At 43.0% G+C, this 27,886-nt stretch overlaps 2 protein-coding genes across 3 annotated transcripts in view; one reads left to right on the forward strand and one right to left on the reverse strand.

The window, feature by feature from the left end:
• Nucleotides 1–3,941: 3,941 nt before the first annotated feature.
• LOC310706188 (acetylserotonin O-methyltransferase-like) lies at nucleotides 3,942–14,567 on the reverse strand. Its single transcript, XM_083501585.1, has 8 exons — nucleotides 13,858–14,567; nucleotides 11,859–12,033; nucleotides 10,795–10,924; nucleotides 10,221–10,289; nucleotides 8,175–8,293; nucleotides 7,050–7,190; nucleotides 5,696–5,818; nucleotides 3,942–4,224 (listed from the first exon to the last, which is right to left on the reverse strand). Exons 1-8 carry the CDS (start codon nucleotides 13,927–13,929, stop codon nucleotides 4,016–4,018), a joined length of 1,038 nt encoding a protein of 345 aa, XP_083357711.1. The 5' UTR covers nucleotides 13,930–14,567; the 3' UTR covers nucleotides 3,942–4,015.
• Nucleotides 14,568–17,431: 2,864 nt separating this feature from the next.
• The window catches only part of RFX8 (regulatory factor X8), a 32,114-nt gene continuing 21,659 nt past the window's right edge, over nucleotides 17,432–27,886 (forward strand). Inside the window, exons 1-4 of one of the 2 annotated variants that reach the window (XM_083501477.1) lie at nucleotides 17,432–17,676; nucleotides 18,836–18,959; nucleotides 20,040–20,101; nucleotides 22,735–22,821. In XM_083501477.1, coding sequence (XP_083357603.1) covers nucleotides 17,621–17,676; nucleotides 18,836–18,959; nucleotides 20,040–20,101; nucleotides 22,735–22,821 — 329 coding nt within the window. In that variant the 5' untranslated portion in view covers nucleotides 17,432–17,620. The remainder of the gene's footprint in view (nucleotides 17,677–18,835; nucleotides 18,960–20,039; nucleotides 20,102–22,734; nucleotides 22,822–27,886) is intronic. The other variant, XM_083501476.1, reaches the window with a different exon arrangement.

A 27,886-nucleotide genomic window follows, 5' to 3' on the forward strand; every position in this document is an offset into this window, starting at 1 on the left:
TACAGGTAATAAATACTTCAAGGTGTATCTGTGTGTATAATCTTACTGCTCCCATTATCTTGTTAAGACGTGCAGTTTTTCAGTTCTTGGAAGTTCTCCTTGGTTTGCAAAATCTTTATCTATGAGCGACATCAGGAATGTGGATTTGGGGGTATAAAATGGACCTCAGATTGAGTATTTCTAGGTACAGTGGTACCTTGGGTTACATACGCTTCAGGTTACATACGCTTCAGGTTACATACGCTTCAGGTTACAGACTCTGCTAACCCAGAAATAGTGCTTCAGGTTAAGAACTTTGCTTCAGGATAAGAACAGAAATTGTGCTCTGGCGGCACGACGGCAGCGGGAGGCCCCATTAGCTAAAGTGGTGCTTCAGGTTAAGAACAGTTTCAGGTTAAGAACAGACCTCCGGAATGAATTAAGTACTTAACCCGAGGTACCACTGTACTGAAATCCAACTCTCATCATCTCCAGGCAGAATGGTCATTGGTGGGGTGACAGGAACTGTAGTTTAACTACAGTTGGAGGACCACAGGTTCCTTGCCATCTTCACTCCAAGTAGAACACTATTATGAAAGCCAGTGTGGTGGTAGTGGTTAAGAGCGGTGGACTCGTAATCTGGGGAACCGGGTTCGCGTCTCCGCTCCTCCACATGCAGCTGCTGGGTGACCTTGAGCTAGTCATACTTCTTTGAAGTCTCTCAGCCTCACTTACCTCACAGAGTGTTTGTTGTGGGGGAGGAAGGGAAAGGAGAATGTTAGGCGGTTTGACACTCCTTCCGGTAGTGATAAAGCGGGATATCAAATCCAAACCCTTCTTCTTCTTCAACTAATACACTTTTCATAGGGAATCATTCTTTTCTCTTGGTGCAAACTGTCTCCCCCCCCCTTGCCATGCTCTTTATTGATTTTATTAAGTATTACAGCTATTCCATTCGTTATTCAAAATATACTAAAATACAAAAAAGGGGAGGGAGAAAAAAATGAGAAACACCAATACATAATAAAAAGATTCAACATCGTATCTCACCTATACATTAAATTACCAATAAATAACCTACTCTTTAAATGTGACTTCCAACTACCTCACTGCGGGTTCTTTCTTCTTTTTTTAACTGCTTCCTTTTTTACCTTGTAATTCACCAGTATTGTAGGAAATACACTATCTGTCTGTCATATAATTCATGAAAATTAATAGAAGCACATTAAGGATTTTACTTGGGAACAATGTTTTTCTAAATACACTCTGTAACACTCCCACTCTTTTTTAAACGTTTGATTTGTTTGATTCCTGATTACTTCTGCCATCTTTGCAAGTTCCAAGTACTTGCGAGGTTCCAAGGATAACTAAAAATGTGAAGAAAATATTTGAATATAATTATAAAAAAACTTGGAGCGGTATTCAGTCAAAGTTGAAAATATGGGAGAAAAGGAAGGAATCAATTAGTACAAGAATTGCATTAGTTAAAATGTTTTTGTTACCCAGATTAACGTATTTTTTTAATGTATTACCCTGGCACATATCGGAACGGATATTGAAAGGGTGGCAAGGGAAAATCAATAGGTTTGTTTTTGCATCCAAGAAACCAAGGACAGCAGGTAGATATAGGTATCATAGGATCCAAGATGGAGGATGGGGATTCCCAATTTGGCTTTATATTACGAAGCTTACCAACTGAGACATCTTATGATTTGGTTGGAGGGAGAACAGGGGGAAGATTTGGGGTGTATTGAGCAGAAGAATTTGGAAGTAGTAGGAGGGAAAATAAGATTATTTGATAGGAGGAAAAGGAAAAGGGAAGTAGATAAAATATCAACATTTATGGAGTCCATCTGGGTATGGGAGAAGTAGAGAAGGGAGCTTTTTCCTGACCTCTCTCCCCTTACCAAAATGTGGCATTATGGTAAAATGGCCCCATTAAGGGAGCTCATCCCAAAGGAGGTAGGGGATAAATTAAAGGAAATCTCAATTGAGGAGATGGGGAATATAACAGAAGGTACAATGGAACAGGAAAGTGGTATTTGGAATACAATTAATTGATTACAGAAAAGACAAATTTCCTCTCTGCTAAAAGAAGAAGAAGTTAAAAAATGTAATAAAAGAATTATTACACCCTTCGAAGAATTAGTGAAAGGGTATAGGACAGATAGGGCCAAAAGAGTCTCAAATTTTTATAAGGTGTTATTAAACAAGGGGAAATCACCAAAGGAAAGTTTGAAAGAATATTGGAAGTTAGATACTCAGGAACAGATTTTATATGAAGATTGGGAAAGAATCTTTGTTGCGACCTCTGGGATAATCCAGGAACAGGGGTTGAAGCTGGTACAAAAATGGTATTATACACCAGTAAGGTTATATCATATTACAAAATCTGGAAGTAAGAATTGCTGGAGGAAATGTGGAGTGATGGGAACGTACAGTCATATGTGCTGGGATTGTCTGTTAGTTAATGAATTTTGGAAACAGATTGGTATAGAAATATCGGTAATTGTGGGAAGGAATGTGGAAATATCTAAATTAGTGGTTCTTATTACCCTGAGTAGTACCGAGTTAAAAACAAAAGAGGAATGTAAATGGGTAAAATTGATGGTAGTTGCAGCCAGACAGGTTATAGCGAGTAATTGGAAAAATGCAGAAGAGCTAGGGGTGAACCAATGGAGGAAAAAACTGAATAATATTATAATTTTAGGATACTGTTAACTGTGAAGACACATAGAATGAAAGGGCTTAAGGTCAGTGAGAAAGAGGAGGATTGGTAGATATAAGAAATTAGATTTATTAAGAATAAGTTTAATTATGATAAAAGTGTGTATTGGCAATAAGTAATATGAAATTGAAATATGGAATAGACGGGAGGTCGGGTCTTTAGTCTTAAGACCAATATATGTTTTATTGTTTGCTAAGAAAATTATGTGTCTATGGTTATTCTTGTGTGTAATTTGGTACTTGTTTTCTTTTTTCTTTTTTCTTGTTTTATCAATAAAAATCTTTTTAAAAAAAGAAAGAGAAGGATTGGTTTGAGATGATATTGAATTATTTGGGTAGGTTTGAACAATTTGGGGCAATTAAAATGTTAAAAGTTAAATAAACCTTTTGTTAGGAGGCGTGTTAAGGTATATAGAAGTGTACATATGGTTGATTTGAATATGTTATTATTGAATATTATTGAATATGTATATTATTGAATATGTATACCCAATACCCTCCAGCTATCTGGGGGGTTTCACTGTTTGTGTTTTGGTGGTTGGTAAAAAAATAATAATAATCTTTGCAAGTTCCAAGTACTCAAATAGTTTTATCTGCCATTTCTCCTTCGTTGGAATTTTCTTTCCCTTCCAATTTTTGGCAATCAACATTCTCGCAGCTATTGTAAAAATGCCCTCTTCTTATCACTTGGGATGTCTGTTGACAAAATGCCTAGGAGGAAAGCTATCTGGGGGTTTTTTGCAAATGTTTGTTTGAACATTTTTTAAAGCTCCTCATAGATGGTATCTAAAAAGTTTTTAATTTTTTTACAGCCCCACCACATGTGGCACATTGTTCCCTCAGCTTGTTTGCACTTCCAGCATATATTTGAATTTGTGTTGTACATTTTTGCGAATTTGCTGGGGGTCATGTACCATCTATAAAACATCTTCATGAAGTTTTCCTTTAATGTATAACAAGCAGTGAACTTTAGATCTTTATTCCATATTTTTCCCCAAGCCGCCGTCTGAATGGTGTTACCTGTCATTTAGGATAGCTACTACTGCAAATCTTTTTGTCCCTGAACAGACCAAATGGAAAGATTTGCAAACATTCTGGAATCAAGCACTTCAACCACACTTCAAAAGAGTATCTTGATATTCAAATTCTACTGCAAGGGACCTTGGAGTTTATGAAATAAAAAGTGTCATGTTTTGGTGTTTTGAAATAAACGGGTGTCTACAGCCGAAAGATAAATAGATGATATAACAACAAGTTTTATTGTTCTAGCATTCTCTGGACAACGCACAAGAATGATGCAGGGGAAACATTATTTTCTTCCTAAAATGGCATCATAGAGTTGGCATTTCTTTAGCTGAAACTCCTTGAAGCCAGCAGCACTGAAGAGCGCATTGTACTCTGAAGGGGTTCGCTCTTTTCCTTCGGTATGAAGCAACATAATCATGGATTGGAGGTGTGCTTCCAATGGCCCACTTCTGTCCTCGTTGAGAACTATTTCCACCACTAACACTCCACCACCTGTTTCAAAGTATATTTCATTAAGTTAGGGAAGCGAAAGATAGACCAATACTTCTTTTGAGACAGCATGTTCAAAGAGCTCAGCTTCATCTTTCCAAGCATCCTGGGATCAGAAGCTCAAGTCAAACGAAAAGCAGTTTAACCTGAGTGGCCCTACTGTATAAAAATGGAAGATCTATGTGGCAACCAAAGCAGGCTGTGAATTATAATTCATAGAATGTTCTTTTCCCCATCGTTTTCACTCCAGTAGCCTGCCTGAAATGTGCTCAGCATAGGTGCAGCATTTTCTATAGTCACTGAATTTTGATAATGCAAGTTGCTACAACTATTCACCTTGAGTTCCTAGCTTAGGAACACACATGGGCAGGGGTGGCACAAATGAAACAGGAACCTTGTTACCGTGAGAAAAACCGACAACAACAGAACCTTAACAGCACAAACTTAATTCCCTGATACAGAAGTGACATTCTAGTCAGATCTTGGTGGAGGTGCTCTTTTATAAGAGAAAGAATGCACTTATGCAGCAAATGCTAAGATTTGTAGTACAAGCTACGGAGGGAGACATGATGCCTCCCTATCGTATATACACTCTCTCCAGAGTGGCTGGGGAAACCTAGCCAGATGGGCGGGGTATAAATAATAAAATCATCAGCAGCAACAACTACAAGTCCCAGATCTTACTGGTATTTTCTTATCCTGGGCAGGAGGAGCCAATGGACTATAGTTGCAGACTGGTAGCGGGATGGAGCGTCAAGCACCAGAAAATAATCAGAAGCATTGAGATCTCACTGTAGGTGCCAATGTGTCAACAGATGAGTTAATGATTGAGGCCTCTGGTCTCTGGACTGCTCAGAATAACTAGAACAGCCCAAGCCATGACTGTGCACATACATGTTTCCCAACTTTGGGCCAAACTCTCTATATATTTTTGAAAACATTTCAGTCCCACTTTTTCTGTTCATCCAGGACACTCAAAGCACCTACAAATGAAACCTCAATCTTGACCCAATTCAAGACTTGTTTTAAAACCTCTCTGTAGGCAATGGATACAGTGAGCTCTGGCTCACTTACAGACCCTCCAAGTGTCCCTATTTTCCAGGGACGCCCCTGATTTAGAGAAGCCGTCCTGGTTTCTAATTTGATCCCAGAATGTCCCACTTTTCCTTAGGACGTCCCTATTTTCATTGGAGAAATGTTGGCGGGTATGGAGTTATCCAACCCCATAGCCATCGGAAGGCAATCCTGTATAGAGAAGGGGTTTTTATGTTTAATGTTTTATTATGTTATCAGATATATTCAAAGCTGCTCAGAGTGGCTTGGGCAACCCAGTAAGATGTGTGGGGTATAAATAGTAAAATTCTCGTTATGGAATGGGACGTCCCAATTTTCATCAGAGAAATGTTGGAGGGTATGCACTTATTGCCCACCACAGCTCCAGTTTTGGCCAGTCTTGCCTTATAAGCACACGTACCAGGCTTGCAGGCCTTGTGGAGTCTGGTTAGCAGCTGCACACACTTCTCATCGTCCCAGTCGTGCAGGATCCTAGCCAAAATATAGAGGTCAGCTTCTGGAATTGGGTCTTTAAAAAAATCCCCTGTAATAAAATGGGTAGATGGTAAATTAAAGCAAGGGGTTCAATTAAATAGTTGAGCTCTACCCTTCAAAAATACCCTGATTATAAAGCTGGTGCCAGCAGAATATGTCATTCTTGATTTCTAAGGCTTTTTACACACCACAACTTCAAGGCACGTTCAAAGGACATTCTTCCCCTCAAAGAGTTCTGGATGCCACAGTTTGCTAAGAGTGCTGGGAACTGCAGTTATGTAAGGTCAGCAACCTGAACAAACTAAGCTCCCAGGACTCTTTGACTGTTAGAGTGGTAAAGAGAGATTTAAATGTAAGGCATGGATATGACTATTATCTTACACAAAGGAATAAGCAGAATTATGAAGCAGAATTCACCGCTCAAAGCACAACCACACTTGGATTTTGTTCTGAATCCATTTTACTCTCTAGTAGGTGAATATGGGATGTTTTATGTCTAACCATACCTCCTTTCCTTTCCAAGATGATCTAATGATCTGAGGAGCCAACTTTTGAGGGAACAGGAGTACCAGCTTGGCCCTGGCACTGAAATTTGTGGGTGCCCAGCCCCTTCATGGGTAATTTTGTGGGTGCTTGCGCACCCAAAGTCTCAGGGCGTTGGTACCTATGTGAGCAAGAATGGAGGGGGCAATGCCCCAATGTCAAGAAATTGGGAGGAGCCGGGGAGGTGCCAAACATGGTGGCAGTGCAGCTTCAATGTCTGGGGGGGGTCCTCCCCCTCTTCCTACCACCACGACTGGTTCGCTGCTCCTTCCTCTCTGCAACAGGTAGAGGAGGAGAAGGAATTAGTCACTGAAGCTGTGCCGTGCTTAGCCTCCTCCGTCTCCACCTCCTCCTCTACCTTAGCCAGTGTGGTGTAGTGGTTAAGAGTGGTAGAGTCGTAATCTGGTGAACCAGGTTCGCTTCTCCGCTCCTCCACATGCAGCTGCTGGGTGACCTTGGGCTAGTCACACTTCTTTGAAGTCTCTCAGCCCCACACACCCTACAGAGTGTTTGTTGTGGGGGAGGAAGGGAAAGGAGAATGTTAGCCGCTTTGAGACTCCTTCGGGTAGTGATAAAGCGGGATATCAAATCCAAACTCTTCTTCTTCTTTCCTTCCCCCTCCTCCTTTGAGCATGGGAGAATCCCACCCTCCTCCCCAAAAATATGGGGAGGGGGAGGACTCAGCCCCTAGGACATGGTATCCCTGGGAATGACACTTCAGAACCAACCACAGTTACCCTCATGGAAAGTAATCCGGTGTTCTTCTGGGGATACGAAATGCTTCTTTGCCATTTCCACTACATTGGGTAAGTCGAAAATGGTCACCGTAGAGTTTGGATACAATGCAATGCATTCTTTAGCCAAGCCGCAACCACTTCCTTCAAGGGAGAACAAGGAAAAACAAAAATGAAAACTTCTCAAAGCTTCTTTCAAACACTCCTGTGCAAAATATCAGGACACCACCTCAGGTAAGTGCCTCTCCAACCGTTTCATGGGCAGGGACACACGTCACCACCTGAGTAGCTTCAGGGATTTGACAGGATTGAACCTGTGCCACAGATTATTCAGGATATAAGCAGATCAAAATATGTGAACACAATACATTGGAGGAATACTTTATTATTTATTTATGGCATCCATATTCTCCCCCCCCTCCCCACCGTAACACAATATCTTGGAGTAGCATAGAATAGAACATTTCAAAATTAAACTACAAGATTAGGGTATTGCATTGGAAAGCAACCACAATTCATTGCGTACAAGGAGGGTGGGGGAAAAGACTGCAGGTAGAATAAGGATAGGCAGAAATGATTAGCAAGGATAACCCTCAATGTCAAGTTTGGGGAGGAGACAGAGCCAGTGTTTCCCAAACTTTGGTCTCCAGCTGTTTTTGGACTACAATTCCCATCATCCCTGACCACTGGTCTTGCTAGCTAGAGATGATGGGAGTTGTAGTCAAAAAACAGCTGGGGACCCAAGTTTGCGAAATACTAGGTTAGAATGAACAGATTCAAAACAGATAGAGACAGGTCAAGGAGAAGAATGCTGCAGGACAAGAGGATGAACTTGACCAAAAAAATTACTCAACATGTCCTGACATATGAAAACTAATAGAGGAAAACAGCTGGGAGGCAAATAGAGTAATAGTACTGAAGGATGTTTTCAAGAGGAGAGCAGAAACAATATGTTCCTTCTTGTTATCACCCATCTTTGGAATTTTTGTGGTCTTGTTTTGAATCTTTTTGCTGTTAATTACTAAACTGTACCAGAATAGGGCACACATGAGACACCCACATGATGTTGACAGGCAGAAAAAGAAAGACAGCTGAGGCCTTTTCAGCTTGCTCCTCTCTGGAACTCACCTCCCAAATCGCAAATGAGTGGGAAGTGAGAAAGATCAAAGGCAGCCATCACATCTCTGCCCCACAGATGCCAATTGGAATTCATGCTGTGAGAGAACCTTTTCATCTCGCCCTCTGACCTGTAGATTCAAAATTACTTTGGCAGGTAAGTGGAAACAATACCCACATGCAGCCTGATTTGTAATTTAGGGCTTGACTCTCAATCACACAATCACGCTCTGGGCAAACACCATGAAGCCCCAGTTGCTCTGTCAACTGCTGTGCTGGAAGGAATGATTTCAGGAAATTCTTGGCCTGAAGCTTATTGCCACCTCTAGACTGTCATTGTTTTACAGGAGGGGCTGAAGAGCATGCTGGGAAATTCAGTTTTAAGGAATTAAAACGAAATAAAATGCTCCAGTGCAACAGACCCACTTTAAAAAAGAAACTGATTTTTTGCTGCAGTTTGGAAAATGATGGGGAAATAAACTGAAATGTGTGGAAGGAATAACCTGATTATCTGGAAGGATGTATGAACAGCCTGCAAGAAAATCAGGAAGGATGCAGGAAGAATGTTCATTGTCAAATACTGTGTTTTTTGCTCTATAAGACGCACCTAGTTTTTGGAGGAGGAAAACAAGAAAAAAAACATTCTGAATCTCAGAAGCCAGAACAGCAAGAGGGATCGCTGCGCAGCAAAAGCAGCGATCCCTCTTGCTGTTCTGGCTTCTGTTATAGCTGCGCAGCCTGCATTCGCTCCATAAGACGCACACATATTTCTCCTTACTTTTTAGGAGGGAAAAAGTGAGTCTTATAGAGCAAAAAATACGGTAATCTCCCCACAACCAGACAAACAGGAATGCTCCTAACAACCGAAGTGCTCAATAAATAGGTCAAATAAATAGGAAAGAGCCCCATGGCATCCGGTCCCATGGTGTCTGGGTGACTGAAGTGCTCTAACCAGTTGTGATTGAAATCCAACCAGAATTGGCCCAGGATGTGCAAATCCCAGGCAAAGGCCACTGAAAACATTGTTCCCAGCATTGCTGGACAAATACTAGAAATGCTAGAAAGGGGGGCAATGGGGGACGTACGGTACCCTTTCAAATGTCTGGATTGTATGCACATTCCCAGAGATGTTTCCTACAACTGCACAATTGTTCAGTCTAACAAGAATGACCATTCCCCACATCAAATGGCCACCTTTTGCGTGGTCATGGGCAGGCCCCCAGATCCCAGTGCGACTCCTAGTAGTTCAGGCTGGCTTCATCCTCCCCAGGCTGGATACCTGGAGGTCTCCGCCTACCTCAGCCAATCGTCCAATCCCGCCTGGGGAGGCGTTGCCAGGGGATCGGCCAGGTAAGGGGAGGGACCATCCTGCCCACACAACAGAAGGTGATTCTTACCTGTGAAGCGGCAGTCGGCTCCAGAGCTTCTCCCACCCTCCCCTCCCTCAGTCAAGTCTTCTTTTGCAGGTTAACCTCTTCTCCACAGGTACGCAGGGGCTGCTACGTCAGGGCCAGAAAGGAATTTTCCTGCATCAGCAGGTTTTGCCTTTTCTATAGCAAAACGTCACAACTTTGGTGGTTTCAGGCCTTGGGCGGAATCCTTTAGTCTATCTTCCTAAATGGGGAGAGCATGAACCGGTGACCCACGCCCCCCCTGCGGCGGTGATCCCAGGGTTCCCCGTTGAGGGGAGGCATTGGCCATACGCCGAGAGGTTGTCATTGTTCTCCCCTCCAACGGCAGCAAAACGGGGAACGGGCTCTCTGCTTGAACATATGTTCTCCAGAGCCAGCCCAATCCCCACACACTCTGGATAACCCTGATGTCTCCCAGATCCTTGGCTGGGGACGGGGAAGGATAAACGCCCAATGCCTGAGCCAAGGTCTCCCTACATCTGAAACTTAATAAAGTTGTGGCCAGTTTTAATCCCATAGCACGTTGTCTTGAGTCTTTATTCCACTCGGGGGTTGCCTGGGTTGGGGGGACTCCACCTGTCCACACAAACACCCATTCCCTCAAAGGTAAGAACTCCCGCCTCTAAAAAAACCAACCTGCTTTTACCTAAAAAGGACATCAAATAAATTGCTAGATGAATCGCCATGTATTTTCCCAAGTGGGTTTTTTCCTTGCCTGAAACAGAACATTTGTTGTAATTGAGTGAAAATTAGGTAGCATGATGACCAAAGAAAATTCCAGATGTTCCCACCACCACCACCTGAAAACAGAATACATTACATGTATTGTTTTAAACCAGTGTTTCCCAGACTTGGGTTGCCAGTTGTTTTGGGACTATAGTTCCCATCATCCTGGACCACTGGTCTTGCTAGCAAGGAAAGATGGGAGTTGGAGTCCAGAAACAGCCAGAGACCAGAGTCTGAGTAACACTTTTAAACTGTAGCTGTAAAAATCACAGGGTTCTTTCCCAAACCAGCTTTTATCTGAATTGAGAAAAAGAACAACTTAGATGCATTCTAAGCTAAAAATGTCTACACAGTCTTAGCTTTAGCACTTTCAACAGTTGGCATCTTGACTTCCCTCATGGCAATCATCTTCCAAAGGCAGTTCAGCATTTCATTGCACAGAGCCATTTTCTACATGAGTACACAGAGCTAGACACCCACACCCATCCTCTTACCTCACTGCATCTGTCAAGTAGTTCAAATTCGGAAATGTGATTTCAGAGAAGAACATCATATGATGATACTGAGACTTTGGGCTCGATTCAGCAAGGTAGAGATTGGAAAAATCTGTGCTTCCATAAAGAGCTGATAGACGGGGAAAAAGAAATCAATGTTTTCACACCTTTGTAGAAGGCAAGTTTTTCTCCCTAACTGCAACTGTGTGAACAAAATGTCTGAAGCAACAACTCACAAATAAATTATCTAAAGCCCTGAAAGTAGTAAGATGAAGCCAAGTGAACATCCCTTTCCTACACAAACTAGTAATTCTTCAGAAGTGAGCAAAGAATCAAGTTCATTAGCTATAATTGTGATGACATTCCTTTCCATTTCATTTCCTAATGGGTGAGCTCAAAAGCTTATTATTTAAGACAATTCAACTTAGATTTTAGCCAGAGAGTGCTTTGTGTTTCAAGGTGCTTCCAGGCAGAGCTTTAACAAACATCCTCCTGCTCCTGCATCCTCCTCTGTCTTCTGCTACTCTAGGAGAGTCCCAGGTGGGGGTGCTCAACATTCCTGCCTCTGATCATAACAGTGATGAAGTAATCAAGCATCCTCAGCAATGGTGCTGCCTACCAAGTGCTGAAGCATTAGAGCTACCTCTGCATTTTGTGCTCTAACTTTCTTCAGAAACGTCCAGTTTTCCTTTTTTAAAAAGTCTGGGGGCCCCTGCTGGCATGTGCACCCCTTTCACGAGCCCTCCTGTGAAAGACCCCGTCTGAAACCCTGAAGAACCACTGCCAGTCAGAGTGGAGACAATACTGAGCTACATAGACCAAAGTTAGCTTCCTGCGCCTCTAGATTCTTAGGTGTCTCCCTTATTTAGATGGCAATGTTCATGACTTCATCTGCTTCCAGTTATGGTAGACCTGCTCAATTTGGGCATCAGTCCTGAAGTTGCGTCCTGATGGCACCATTGCACACTTTAGCAGATAAGATGGCTGAAAACAGTCATCTTCAGCTACACGTGAGTCAGAATTTTGAAACAACTTGAGTTGCTTCTTCCTTCCAATGTGGTTACCTTGGCTGCCTGTCCTCTCCACTCGCAGGAGCTTTAAGGCCACACAGGTATCCAACAGCCTCTCCATCCCAGTGAAGCTGGTGCCCAGACGTTCAGCAATAGTTGTTGAAGGCAGGAGTTTGCCTGATTCCAAAAGCAGGTCAAATACTCCCAACTCAGCAGCAGTAAACATAATCTGGAAATAAATGGGGGTGGGGATTACAAAAGTGAATCCAGGTCATCCACAGCAAGGATAGAGAACCATGGACCTCTGGAAGCTGTTGGGTTCCTCAGCAGCCACAGTCTATATGTAGTCCAATATCTAGAGGGTCATGAGCTCCCCATCCCTGATATACAATTATGAAGGAAGAAAGGATGTTGAGAGAAGATGTTTTTGAGACACAAAGGCTGTGTACACATTACCATTTACGCTGGCTCCAGCACGCTTCCAGCTCTGGTGTTTAAAGTCAAGTACACATGACATGAACCACAATTCATCTGTATCTTGTAGCTTTTTGAGAAACACTCTTGTTGGATGCATTTCCTTTCAAACCAGCTTGCGTCCGGTTTAAAACCGAAATACACAGTTAAGCGGCGGTGTGTACGTTTCAGTCTGCACTGCACATGCGCAGTTGGGCAACCTCATTTGGAGCACACAGAGTCAAAATATAGAGCTTACTGGTTTCTACTGCATTGTATTACATCTGTTCTTAGTTACCTTGAATGTACAAGGAAAAGTGGAACCAAAGAACTTTTAAAAAATGAATGTAGTGATTGCAGATCACCTGACTAAAGTTCACAGGCTGCTTGTGGTCTGCAGATCACAGTTTGGGAACCTCTGGCAATAGGGGATTGCCGTGTTAGTTTATGCCTGAACACAAAAGCCTGAGACCTGACTATTGACATTGTGCAATTAAAATGTACCTGTCTGTTCTGAACATGTTTGCTTCCCATTTTGGAATCTGGCCTAGTTTTGACACTGAAAACGTAAAGCCATTTTTTACGAAGTTCTCTAGGGCAAAAGTAACGAGAAAACAGACGAGTTCCTTGTATTTTTTATTCAGAGTGGCGCAAGATGTTTGGGTGAAGCTAGGCATTTGTGACAGTCATCGGCTGCAATGTGTTTTGTCTAGCCTATCCAAGTCTCACGCGTTCCAACAGAATAAATGGAGAATCTGGTATTACTTCCCTATTTCTATTTCCCGTGTACAAATCATGCAATAAGAGCAGGAAAACAGATCTTGATTGCTTCAGTGCTTCATATATTGGAAGCAGATTGTTAGCATTGCGTCCTTTAAACTGTGATTAAATGGCATTGCAGAAATTAAAATAGTGAAATGTGGAATGGAGTTGACCAGGCAGTTGCCCCTTCCCTAAATCAAGTAAAATAAAATTATCTAACTGAGGTTCTGCCCCCCACTAACATAAAGCCTGCCCCCCCCAACATAACCATGCCCATGGAAAAACAGTCTTTTCAAACATGCCCTCAGTTAGTATGACCTAGTTGGAATGCACATTTAATGAAACATTTTTAAAAAGTATTAAATTTTGCTATAATGAACGTGTTGTACCCACATTAACGTTTTCTCAGGGTGCTTCCAGATGACATGTTCATTGAACATTCATTCCTATTGTTTTCAGAGAGATTAGATAGCACTATGTCAAAGAAAATGTTATCTCACCCTTTCCTATCACATTTTCCTATGACTTTACTTATTGCAACAAATCCATCCTTTGGGGGGAGCAGGATTGTTGTGCAAAACTTCCCAATGAATCAGCTGTAATTGTGTAACCTGCATTTGCTGGTATTTTACGTGAATCCCACCCCAAATTACCGTAGTAAGAGTCTGGAAGTGCCTTCACTTTATGTTACCACAAAAAGAAACATCAAAACTACGCCAAGTTCCAAAAGGGGAAGCAAATATGTTCAGAAAAGACAGGAATTTTAATTGCACCACCATTCATATGTAGAAAACCCTTGAGAGTTTCATTATTCATAGACATTACCCACAAATCATACCTTTGAGACTAGGCATCCGTACTTGTATTGAAGCAGGGGCTTAATAGATTCAATATCTTCTGTAGAGTCCATCGGTCTTCAGTACTCTTGTCAGACACACGGAAGTCTTCCTCTGCTGTTTAGACCACTCTTGTCTCAGTGCCACACCAATGCTTGCAATATTGCTGTGCTGTATTCACTGAACATATCAAGAGAGCCTTAGCTGGAATCAAAACAGACTCTGTGGATACTTGATAAGTTTCCTTGGATGAATTAATTGCAACAACTGGATCATAAATACCAAAAGTTATTTTCTGTGGAACTGAACTTGTTTCTTTATTTAGGTATTTTTATACCATCCTTGATTCATGATTCCAGGGTGGTTTACAAAAAAAGAATAGCACAACAGAAATGTAAAACACAAACAGTACATTTTGTTACACCCAGATATTGACAACATATTCCCTTGCTGAAATATATGCTTGCACCAGCCTCCAGGTAGTATAAAAACATTATGCTTCCCACAGAGCAATGCCTCTGTGAAGCTTAAGATATTGGTATGATAAAAAAAAATCCTGTTGTTGTTGTTAGATACATAACACTTCCACAGAGCAGCAAACATTTATAAGTACATGGATGATTTCCAGGGGCAGGGAGAAGGGGGAACACATTAAAATCACCACTTTTAACAGTATCAAAACTAATATATTTAAGAAGTAGTACAGTGGTACCTCGTGTTACATACGCTTCAGGTTACATACGCTTCAGGTTACAGACCCCCGTAACCCAGAAATAGTACCTCAGGTTAAGAACTTTGCTTCAGGATGAGAACAGAAATTGCGTGGCGTTGGCGCAGTGGCAGCAGGAGGCCCCATTAGCTAAAGTGGTGCTTCAGGTTAAGAAGAGTTTCGGGTTAAGAACAGACCTCTGGAACAAATTAAGTACTTAACCCGAGGTACCACTGTATATTTTGGTGCATCCATATTGTAACATATGCAAGCTAAATGAAACAGCTCAACTAATAACCTCCCATAAACTTTGGTCTGCAACAGGTAAGTCAGCCTTCACCTACTTAGAGACTACAACTCCCATTAGCTCCAGTCACCATTGCTGCAATGACTGGGGCTGATGGGAGTTACAGTCCAAAATACCTGGAGTACAAGAAGTTAGCAAAGGCTTCCTGTCAATTGCATGCAATATGCTAGCAAGGGATTACTTTTCCTCTGTGCCCTTTAATTTCTTCCCACTGCACTTTTCCTACTACCATTTTGCTACTTTGCTATCACTATCCCATTTTACCTGTGTTGGGGCTCCAAGGAAGAAGTGGCAAAGCCTACATACATCACGGAGAGCAAGGCTTATAGCCTCTACACAGAGCAAAGTTCAATCAAATATCTAAACTCTTCAACTTCACGTGAGACAAAGTGGCCTTCCTTTCTGCTTTCCTTTTGATAATTTGACAGCAAGGGATTTTCCTTTGTTTGAAATCCTTTTTACAAGCAGATTTATTGCTTGCTCCTAAACTCCCTCCACCCCCAAGGAATCCATTGTTTTGCAATAAGCAAAAGACCCTCTCATTATGTGTGTGTGTACAGTACTCCATTGCGGGAGCTGGCCCTACCATTTGCAAGCCCATTTTGACAATATTGAAAGGAGAAGCAGTTAGCAAATTTAATTATTATTCATAGTGGTTTTAACTGCTAAGGAGAGGGAGTCTTCGGCTTCTGATGACAAAATAATTTGGGTAGCATGCACCTTAACCGGGGTGAAAGGAGACACACGATTTGCTGCTTCAGGCATTGAAATGTCTTGTCTGGTCCTGCACATTATCCTTGCCATGGAGACTTCAGAAACACCCCCAGGTGAAAAAATCCTATGTGAGCTAGTCTTAATATGGAAAGTGGATTGCCATTAGTGATACAGTTGGAAGAGGAAAGAAACCTGTCCTGTTACCTAGACATTCATGGGCGTAGCCAGGATTTTTGTTGGTGGGGCAGGACTTGGGGGGGGGGCAGAACCAACGCGAGCGGTCACTTAGTTAAGTATTACTATTGTTTTACTTGACTGGGGGGAGCTGCCCCCCCCCTTGGCTATGCCCATGTAGACATTGTAATTATATATAGATCACATTTATGCAAAAGTAAGAGAAAATCCAGAACTTTTATTTTATCTTTTATTAGGTATGTACGGTATGTATGTATGGCACAGCAGTGGGTTGCCATGGCACTTCAGCAATCAGCACATAGCCATATGTTGCATTCTTCAATCCCTGCTCAGAAAATTCTCCTACAAAACGCCAACATATACTCGGAACGCAATTGAACTGTACGCCTCCCCAGGTGGAAAGCAAATTACAATGGCAATTGGTGATCCTGCCAGAAATCAGTAGCCCAGCCCCCTGCAGAGCCTAATAAAGGTAAAGGTACCCCTGACCGTTAGGTCCAGTCGCGGACGACTCTGGGGTTGCGGCGCTCATCTCGCTCTATAAGCCGAGGGAGCCGCCGTTTGTCTGCAGACAGCTTCCGGGTCATGTGGCCAGCATGACTAAGCTGCTTCTGGCGAACCAGAGCAGCGCACGGAAATGCCGTTTACCTTCCCGCTGGAGCGGTACCTATTTATCTACTTGCACTTTGACGTGCTTTCGAACTGCTAGGTTGACAGGAGCAGGGACCAAGCAAGGGGAGCTCACCCCGTCGCGGGGATTCGAACTGCTGACCTTCTGATCGGCAAGCCCTAGGCTCTGTGGTTTAACCTACAACGCCACCAGCGTCCCTAGTATGATTCCTTAATTCCCATAGTGTATTTCCATAACTGAAGTAACAAAATGCACCTTCCTCTCAAGTTAAGTGTGCTGAGGAGAGATGCAACCTGGCCCTATGCACATAACCACCCAATCCTATACATATACGTTTAGAAGCCCCAAGGAATTCAACCCAGCTCACTCCCAGGTAAGTGTGAATATTGGATTGCAGGCTAGATGCATTAGTATACCCAGTGCTTTTTTCTGGGGGTACACATACCCCTAAACCTTTTGTAAATCTTTGAACTTTTGTCCATTTACTGTATTTATTTTTCCCGATTTGAACTATAAAATGGTGGTTTTCTTGAGTCAAAATGAGAGTACCCCTAAACTTTTTTTAAGAAAAAAAGCACTGAGTATACCATGGGATCAGGCTGATATTTATACCCAGTGGGATTTAGTTCTGAGTAACTATGATCAACCAACAAGTTTATTCAAGTTGGCACTCCTGCCTCCATTAGATTTTAACTCCTGTTGGCTCTACAATTCCGGGGATAAAAAGGTACTCAGGAATCATTATAGAATAACCCCGTCCAACTCTCAATAATATTTTCTCCAGGGACACGGCCCACAGCCCAACCTTATACAAGCCCATTCAGAAATCAGTCCCACTGAGCTCAGTGGAATTTACTACCGCCGCCCCGAAACGGCGGCTGCTTTATTTATGAGCCACACAGCGGGTGGGAGCGAACGAAGCTGCTGCTTCGTGTGAATGCTGCGGCAACAGACGTGAGAAGCGGCGGCCGCCCTCCCTCCCCGCCCCCCACCAGCGCGGTTTGCTCGAGCGGCCAATCAGCCGGCGCAGCGATCGATTGAAGGTTGCAAAGCGCTGCTGCCGTCCAATCAGCGAGCGGCGCGGCTTTCCAAAGGCGGGCGCGAACGAGCGCGAGGTCTAGAGCCCGGCTTCTAAAATAAACAGCAGAGGAACCAGCGGCGCGCGCGGAGCCTTCGACGGGGCGGCTCGGGACGCCTGCGCGCAGCGGGATGGCCGAGCATTTCCCCAGCGGCTGTAGTAACATATACCAGCCCATTACTCAGTGGTAGGTGTCCTCAGCACCACCACGACCTCATTTCCTGGAGGTGGAGGTGTCTCTTTATAAGCAGTCCTGCTGCTTTTTTAGCCCCGCGAGCTGCGAGGGCAATGAGTAGCAGCAGCTGAAGGGAAAGCCGAGCTGCTTGGCTCTGGGGTGGGCGGGCAGAAAGCGAGCGACCTGATAAATGACGTGGCAGGAGGAGGAAACTGGTGAATAAGTTTGTTCCTCATCCAGTGTCTGATTTACGTATAAGCTAAACAAGCTACAGTTTAGGGCCTCACTTTTTTGGGGGCTCCAAAAAAATTTAAAGAAAAAGAACAAGTGGATGTACATTTCCAAAATATAAGATAAATAAAATAAAACCTACCTACAGCAACAGTGTTTTGTGTTGTGCAGGCTCCTATTATACATTCGAAGATAGCCTTCAAGTGGCATCTTTCCAACCTGCTTTTAATGACACCCATGCATAGCATTGTGTAATACCTTTGAATTGGGCATAAGCTGAGAGCAAAAGTATGATGTCTGAGGAAACCAGCTTGTTAAAGCAAAGTAGGTTTTGGTCTGGTCAGTGTCTGAATGGGAGATGCCACAAGTTCCATGATGGGGAAAAGGTGGGCTATATATATAATCGTTTATTTATTAAATAGGGTTTTTCTGTTTTTGGTATCAGGTATGGTTAGTCTGAATTGTGTGCAGATTAGTGAGTAAGAAGCATAAGAAGAGAGAGCCATTCTGGATTAGCCCCGAATCTAGCATTTTGTTCCCCCCAATAGCTGACCAGGCGATCTAGTATGCATAAATATATGTATTTACTACATTTTAATTCCACGTAACAACTGAAGTTCTGTAGGCAAAATGAAGGTTAAATGATTAAAACAGATTGAAATAAAATGAAATAATAAAATATAAAAGCATTAAAATAGAATGCAACCAAAGTGAAACCAACAACCTTGAGATATGGAGACACTGTATTCAAACAATTAACAATTTTATGGAATTTGATTTTGTTTCACAAAACGCTTTGTAAACCCAGGAATTCCAAGTTATAATTTTATTTTACCTACTGCAAACCTTCTGTCCTTCAAAGTAAACATGGCAACCCACATCTTCTGAACATAAATAGGCATAACATTTGTTTCCTCTTGGTTCTTTCCCCCCCTCCAAGGATAGCAGACAATTTCTTTGTATGTGAAGGATGCAGTGTGCCACGTTGTCTGCTGTACGAAATGTATGTGGAGAACTGCAGACAGGAGGCCCAGACTCAAGTAAATCCAGCTACATTTGGAAAGGTATACACAGTGTGCTGCTGCTACCTTAAAATGTTATTGGTTTCGGATGGAACTGTATCAGTTTCTTCTCCTCTGGGAGCTGATTTTAGTAGAACTACTATACATTTAAGGGATGCGGGTGGCGCTGTGGGTTAAACCACAGAGCCTAGGACTTGCCGATCAGAAGGTTGGCGGTTCGAATCCCCGTGACGGGGTGAGCTCCCGTTGCTCAGTCCCTGCTCCTGCCAACCTAGCTGTTCGAAAGCATGTCAAAGTGCAAGTAGATAAACAGGTACCGCTCCAGCAGGAAGGTAAACGGCGTTTCCGTGCACGGCTTATTCATGCTGGCCACATGACCCGGAAGCTGTACGCCGGCTCCCTCGGCCAATAAAGCAAGATGAGCGCCACAACCCCAGAGTCAGTCATGACTGGACCTAATGGTCAGGGGTCCCTTTACCTTTACCTTTACTATTCATTTATTATAGAGAATCAGTGATGTTATATTTGTACATACTTATCAAACAAATCTTCCCTTCTGTTCAGTAATCACTTGGTACTGTATATTGTGTTGAGACATGTGCAGGACACTCCTATTCATAATTGCTCAGTACAGCTCATTTCAATGAGAATTAACTCCCTATTAAATCTGCATACAATGGCAGCCTTAGGTTCAAATTAGACCCAGTGGGAGATTCAGTATGGTGGTTTTAATATGTGTTCCACTCACAACTGCTGTGAGACATGCACAATGTATACTTGAGTAAACATTTCGTATTTCTGGATATAAACTGTTGAGTGAAAAATGGCATGAGGCTGCTGTCCTAAACACACATTCCTGGGAGGATTTAATGTGGCTTACTTCTGAGTAGATGATGTGTACTGAGGAATGCACTGTAAAACATGTAAAATATTCCAGATAGATTGACAGAATGTGGGGAAATTACTAGCTGTTCAGATCAGTAAATACCAGGTGAGTACATCACCTGGTGATAACTAGAAAATGGGTTGAAAATGTTCTGAGGTGATACAGGAAGCACACAAATATTTTACCAGTGTGACTAACCCAAAAAAACTGTTCTTTTTCTGTGCATTTCTTTTAAGCTTGTTCGGTTAGTGTTCCCAGACTTAGGAACCAGAAGACTGGGCACAAGGGGAAGTGCAAGGTACATTATCATTTAATTTGTATTAATTGAAGATTTAGAGGCTATTAGAAAAGTCTATAGTCAGCTGCTTATTTGTGCATTTAAGAGTTCATGGGTACTGTAATAAGGAAGGTGAACATTCATGCAAAACCATGGTAGCAACATCTGTAAACAGTGAAATATATTCACAGAGAAATCTTCAACTCCCTCCCTCTTCTGTATCTTTTTCCCTTAAATGTTCTGTGGGTGTTAAATCATTTCCCCCGTCAATCCCCGAGTCTCTCTCTGCCCAGTTTATTGTACTCTTTTCTTCAATTTCTTCGCATCTAAGATCCCTGTCTCTGTTCCTCACTTCCCCAGCTGTTCTCACAGTCCTTGACCTCCTGGCATCTTTTCCTTTCTGAAAACAGCACACCTGCTCTCTTCCCCTTCAGGCAGTGTGTGTGTGCATTCACACTAAATTCAATTTTTTACTTTCCTTATAGTAGCTGCAGTTTGTTAATATTCTGCCGGTGGCAGTTGACTGCTGAATGGTGCTAATGTTCATAAATATTCTAAGATGGAACAGAAGGATCAGTCAATGCTTGTGGTTTTTAACCCACCCACGCCTCATGTGGCATTAATCTATAGACAGAATTAAATTTATCACTAATCTGGCAAATCTTGAAATAGTGGGGCAGAGCTTCACATTGGAAAACATGGTGATCTTTAGAGCAGTTTTCGTATGTTTATCAGAGAGAAACTATTTGTTTTAAGTCAAATTGCAGCATATAAAAATCTGGCCTGTAGCTTAGTGCTTCTCAAACATTTTGAAGTGGGACCCACCTTTAATTTTATTTTTCCTCCCTCTTCAAAACACATTGAAGAATATATCATCAGTAGTCAACACTGCACATGTTTATATTTTATATCCATTTTTAATGACGACATAGGTATATAGCCTATGTAGTGTCTTCCAGTTGCTGTTGGTTACAACTCCCATTATCACTGACCAATGGACATGCTTCCTGGGGCTGTTTTGTTTATTTATTTCCACTTGTTAATTGCTTCCTATGAGACATCGCAAAGTCATTTAACACTGGAAACATCAACAGTGAAAACATATATAAAACACTTGACACAGTTCTGTATATAAAAACAATTTCAAATCCGAGACAGATGGGGACAAAAGTTTCCCTTAAAAGGCTTGTTGAAAGAGGAAGGCATCAAAATGACAATACAGTAGGTGGGAGGGTGGCTGTCTGATACAAAACCAAAGAATAGATTACACCACTCTAGAAACCCAGTTCCTTTGTCCTGCAGAACAAGCCCTCCTGATGAGGTGGTATCTGCAGTTGGCGTTCTCCTGCAGAGCACAGTGATCAGTTGGGTTACATAAGGAGTGATTGGGTCTTTTAGGTTTCTGGGTCCCAAATTGCATAGGGAATTGTGCACCAGTACCACAGAGCCTAGGGCTTGCCGATCAAAAGGTCAGCGGTTCGAATCCTGACGACGGGGTGAGCTCCCGTTGTTCAGTCCCAGCTCCTGCCCACCTAGCAGTTCGAAAGCACGTCAAGTGCAAGTAGATAAATAGGTACTGCTCCGGCGGGAAGGTAAACGGCATTTCCGTGCACTGCTCTGGTTCGCCAGAAGCGGCTTAGTCATGCTGGCCACATGACCCGGAAGCTGTCTGCAGAAAAACACCCTTGGCCTATAGAGCAAGATGAGCGCTGCAACCCCAGAGTCGACCGCAACTGGACCTAATGGTCAGGGGTACCTTTACCTTTACCGGCACTTTGAACTTAGCCCAGTAGGCAGTTGGCACCCAGTGTAATTCTTTCAGCAGCAATGTAACATAATGGTGATTGTTTGCCCCAGTGAGCAGCGGCATCCCTGCATTTTAAAGCAGCAGCTTCTGGGTCAACATAGGGGCTGCTCTACAACTGATGGGAGTTGTATTCTAAAACATCAGAATACATACGTTGGTCACCCATATTCTAGGCAGTACGTATTGGAACAGAATTTAAGCTGTGACATAGAGCAACAATGGGGAAACTGTGCCCTCCAGATGTTGTTGGAATTCATCCCTCATCAACCCCAACCAGCATTGGCCAGCAGCCAGGGAGGTTCACAGTTGTAGTCCAATAACATCTGAAATGCCACAGGTTCCCCACTCTTGTCATAAATGGAAGAAGCTTATTTATTAATGGGGTCGCCCAGTAGGAAGGGTGTGCTGTCTGCCTGATGAAGGAAGGAAGGAAGAACCTAAGACCTGTGGAAATGGGGCAAGGGAGCATGTCATTCATTGTGCAACCCAGGCATAAGCAAACTCTGACCCTACAGATGTTTGGGACTAAAATTCCCATCATCCCTAGCTAACAGGACCAGTGGTCAGGGATGATGGGAATTGTAGTCCCAAACATCTGGAGGGCCAGAGTTTGCCTATGCCTGGTGCAACCCAACAGAACCACATCAGGACCCACAGTTTTGGTTGCACTGGCTTAGTTGATTATCAACAAGGTTGTACATAGCATATTAGGTGGTTAAAGGTGTCGCAGGAAGTATCCCATTTATTTATATATTTTGAATCTCTGACAGATATTTACAGATCATGGCTGAAAGATCGCCATGCAACTGGCCTCTTCATTAATCTCTTAAATTTGTCTGTTCTTCAGGTATCATTATGATGGAATACAGATAAAGAAGAGCTCACCCTTCTATGCCTACTATTGCTATCTTTTGGCTGAGAAAAGGGAGAACAGGTTTGGTTCTTAAATATGTTTCACAACAAAATGTGGGTATGGATAACTGAAATTGTATCCCAGTGAATTTATGCCACTTGGTTGGATAATGATAACCCTGGCACTTTGAGGATTGGGTGGTCCCAGTTTGCTTTGTAGTTGCAACAGAAGCTGTAAAGCAGTATGGGATTAAGAGTCTCATACTGTACCAACTGAGCTATCCCAGTGTGATCTTGTTATTCACAAAATGTCTTGGTCCAATCCCAGGTCTAATGGGTGACATTTAGCTTTACGGTCAACAAATAAGAAGAACCAAGTTTGCAAAGGTCAGCTGGTTTAACTGAGACCGTTTAATGAAGTCCCAGGCAAGAGGACTTCAGATAGCTTTCCAGTTACTGATTCAGCTATTTGAACAGCTGAGGGATCAGAGTGGGACCCTCTTTGCTAATTAACTCAAATTTTGGATGCCCATTGTTGAGCAAACAGAATATATTTGCAAGCTCTAGTCGTCAGTTATAACCTGTTTGAGCAAGATTCAGTTCGGCAGATTTTACTCTTAAATGTCAAAACTACTGCTGCCAAGTTCTGATTAAACTTAAAATCAGATTTGTCACACATTGATCACACACACACACATCATCTGCAATGAGCTACACACCGCAGTAGAAGGATGCAGATGCCTACAATAGTATATATGGATGAAGTGAGGGTTTAAAAAATTGCTTCAAAATGATCCACTTAACTGAGTTGTGCAGCATGGAGATTCTGCCTGGAGACTAAATCATATATTCTACATTCATATTACACAAGTGGGGGGGGGGAGGAAACAAGTTACTTGTGAAAATTCGTGGGGTTGAATCCAAATGTGTGTTTCCACTAGCAAAAAGCAATTTCTGCTCTTGGAATGATTGTGTTTGAATTAGTGATAGATGAAAAAGGTGACCCCAAATCTGGAGGGTGAGCAATGAATTTGGAGGAAATTGAACCTGGGACATACTGGGTATGGTTTTAAATTGGGGAAATAAACTAATTTAAGATGACTTTGTCCAGATGATTTGGAGGTAATGAATGGGGGATAATTTAAGGGGAGTTGAATTGCTTTGGAGGATAATGTACTGAGAAATTAATGGGGATAAACGAATTGAAGAGAAATTAGTTTGGTGTGAACTGCAGTGGAGTGCAAAGTCATTGGAAAAATTTACCTGGGCTGATTAGGGTGGGAAATTCGTTGTCTTAACTACTGTGATGTTTCTACATATAAATTAGCATAGGCAGATTTGTTCCTGTGGCCCTATGCGGTTTTAAGTATGTAGCCAGGCACCTGCAAGGTGTTTTATGAAAGTCAGCAAGCGTATTAAAATACCAGTCTTAAGAATTTCATTTCATTTATTCATTAATTAAATTTCTATCTTACCCTTCCTCCTAAAGGAGCCCAGGGCAGCCACAAAAACAGACAACATCCATCACAATGAAATAATGCCATTAAAATGTAGCAAAATAAAAAATGAGCTGGAAAAAATGAGCATATCGTCTTGGGTAGCCTGTGGAAAAATAACTTTAACCATGATGGGGATGTGCAGTGTAACCTGACATGACTCACAGCTAGTTACTGGTTCCGTCCATTTTCCTTGTTGGGGTAGGCATTGCTATATAACACCCACTCAATTTAGGGCCCCTCCATATGTCATTTTTATTGTGAATTCATGATTATTCATGTTCATGGTGCTATTGGAGTGGTTATAAATGAGCCCACTTTCAGAAGTGTTTGTGCCTGCAAACATCTCGGGGTTCAGTTGACAGACTGCTTTGTCTCCAGTCCAATGCACATCCCATACTTGCTAGTGAAATCCTGAATCTTTTAATGCCACAAATGTCTCAGTTTATTTCTTGTCCCACTCTTGTTGTGCTATAGTGCAAGAGTCCCTTTCCATGTGGCAGTGATCACAGCGCAGTCACAGGCCGAAGCCATTCCTGTCTCACCACAGGCCGCATCCCTGGTTTGGAGAAAGAAATCTGGAAAGGATTTATATGGGAAGACACAAATATGCATTGGGAAGCATCACAGGGCAACTAACAAAGGGTCCCTCCAGGCTGGTGATTTATTGTGGCTGTATTCTGCAAGCTGTTCTTGACAACATAATAAGCGGAGCAAGGCATGCCGTGTAACGTAAACAGCTCTGTCCAACAGAGAGGAACAGCAAGAGGGCTGCTGCCACCTGCCAGCATCTGCCACCTGAGGCGATTGCCTTACTTTGCCTATGATAGGGTGGGCCTTGCCTGTTTCCAAAAGCCCCCCGTGTGGTATGGCGGAAGGTTGTGTGTGTGTGCTGACAGGGAAGAAGCAGCCAATGGGTCTTAGGGATGCATGTGAGGGAATGTGGGTGACAGAAGGAATCACGGAGTCCACTACTGGCACTACCGACACATGCCCTCACAGTGACTTCGGAGATGAAGCGTGGTGTTTCTCCTCAGACTCAGGAGGAAACAAACAAAACACATCACACAAATTTCCTCACACAAGGCAGCAGGGAGAGGCCATTGCAGGGTGATCACTGGGCTCAGAGGGCATGCTCTCTGTGAGCCCTGCTGCCTCATCCCTGCTTGTGATCCTTTTTCCATCTCTTTAGTTCTCTCATTCGACTCAGACTGTAAGCACTCTGAGGCAAAAAATAAAATAAAATGGTTTGTTTTGTTCAGTTCTCTAGGATATTCTGAGCACCGTCGGGATGGATGTTTGCTAGTGTTCTGTGGCTACATAAGGCAAGCTTCAAGCAGGTGCTCATGTTTAGGGTGCTGACATCACCGAACAGAGGGATGAGCTCTCCTGCTTCCTTGTTTCTAGGCAGCAGCTGCAGCCACGAGACCATGCGTACAGCTTAATTGGCTCTTGAGGAGGAACAGGATGGCGGCCCGAGAGCTGACAGCTATGCCAGCCAGCCAGCCTATTGAGAGAGAGCACCATCCATGCGTGTTGCTATAGTAGCAACAGTCGATTGGGCGGAGTTCTCTTCCCAGAGAAGCAGGGGCTGGGAATTCTCAGGAAACGTATTACTACACTCCCGGCAGTTTATCCTAGAATTCAAGTCGAGCTGCTCCAAGGTCTTATTAAAAAGAAGGAAAGAAAGCAAAGTCCCAGTCTTGAAAACCTGGTTTTTCAAGAAGTGTTGCCCGCAAAGCAACTTAAACCCAGCTTGCCAGGTGTGCCAACTTGAATAAAATATTGGGGGGGGGGCAGGTAAGCCCCACCTTGCGTAATGGATCACATGATGCGGCACACGCACACCATTTAAATGTCAATGCCCATCAACTTGGGGGAGCGGTGGCCCCTCAAATATTTTATTGAGGGGGTCCGAAGGAACATCAGCCCCTATGTGTTGGCTCCTATGCAGCTTGTACAACCTATTACCCAGCCCTATTTTTCTAGAACAAGAGGTGCCAGAACTGACCACGAACAACTCCCTTGTTCTCATATAATGGCAATGGCGCCCACCTGAGAGGTGCCAGAACTGAATTCTGGTGAGCTCCAGCTGCAAAAAAAAGCCATGCTATTGTTCACCAAGCTAAATACAGCCTGCTGGTTATGTATGGCACCCCAATGGAAGCAGCTGTTTGCTGGCACTGCAAAAAGAGGATGGTGGGTTAAAAACTTGGCAGGCTGTAATAGAGGAGTACCGGAGTGCCTTTGTCGCCAGTTGTGCAGGCCTTCTTTAAGACTGATTGATTACGGCCAAATTTGTTTTCTTTTTCGTTTCTTGCTTAAATAATTCTTGCTGCATTGAAAACTACTTGGGGGCCAAGCATAATAAATCTTAACAGCTCTGGCGTTTGCCGCCCTTTAGAACTGCGCCCTCAAGTTCTTAGAAGTTCACAGTAAGCCAGGGATCAGAAACCTGTGACCCTTGAGCTGTGCTTAGAGTCCCAACTCCCACCAACCCCAGACAGGATGGCTTTTTAATGGTCAGGCATGATGCGAATTGTAGCAAACCAAAAAAGCTTGTGCGCTCCCAACGTTTCACCAAATACATACATACATACATACATACATACATACATACACACACGTTTGTGTCTGTTTTCATAACATGGATCACTCACTTCCATGGTGCATTTCTACATGTTGCAGCAACATTTGTTTGATCTCTAGCAGTCCCCTCCTCTGCTAGCTTAAAAGCCAAGTGGGCGACTTTTCTTTTTGTTAACGTTGAACAACGAAACCATAACCCTCGTGCTACAATTCTAACTTGCTTCGGGAGCTGCGGTGTGTGAAATGGTAGGCTGTGTTTAGTGCCATGGTATCCAACTAAACACTTCTGCTAGCACAAACACTTTGGGTTGTACAGTGACACTCACTCTCCTCTCTCTGTGTGCCCCATGTACCCCCTAAGTAAATTCTGGACGTTCCCCCAACTCAGACATAGGGGACACATGAGGAGAAGAGAGGGAGGTAAAGCTCCGTTGCTCAGTCCAAAGTCTTTATGTTACTGGAACTGTTTGGTTGGCTATCACCCTGTGCTTATTGCCATTTATATGAATGTGCTCCAGACAAGATGGAACCACCATCCCACAGAGCTTTGAGTTATAAACAGCTGAATCCTGAAGGAGGACAGCTCTAGCACGCTAACAAAATGTTAACAAGGCGTTTCCCCAAAGACAAAAATAGGAAGAGGATTTACCGTTTGATAGGAACTAGAAAACAGAGGCTGTCCCTGGTCAGTAGACACCCAGGGCCAAAGTTGACCTGGCAAAATCCATGCATGAAGCTCAGAGGGTAGGTGCCACCACTTCTGTGGTGCTTTTTAGATGCTTTAAATTGTTTTAAAGTATTTTAAAATACGTCTTTATTTCATTTTTAATTGCCTTGTTTTATCGGGGATAATAATAAAAATGTATTATTTATACCCCGCCCATCTGGCTGGGTTCCCCCAGGGATGTGTTTGCCATGTGGGGAAGAACAGCAAAGCATAAATTTAATAGACAATAAATTAAATAACATGTCAGCAGCAAGCTCTTCAATCTGGTTAGCTAGCAAAGAGGCAGCCAGTGCAGTTCTTTCAGCATGGATGAAATAGCTAAGTGCTCCTCTCAG

This window comes from Podarcis liolepis, assembly GCF_965112155.1.
Source record: "Podarcis liolepis genome assembly, chromosome: 4".
NCBI lineage: Eukaryota > Metazoa > Chordata > Lepidosauria > Squamata > Lacertidae > Podarcis > Podarcis liolepis.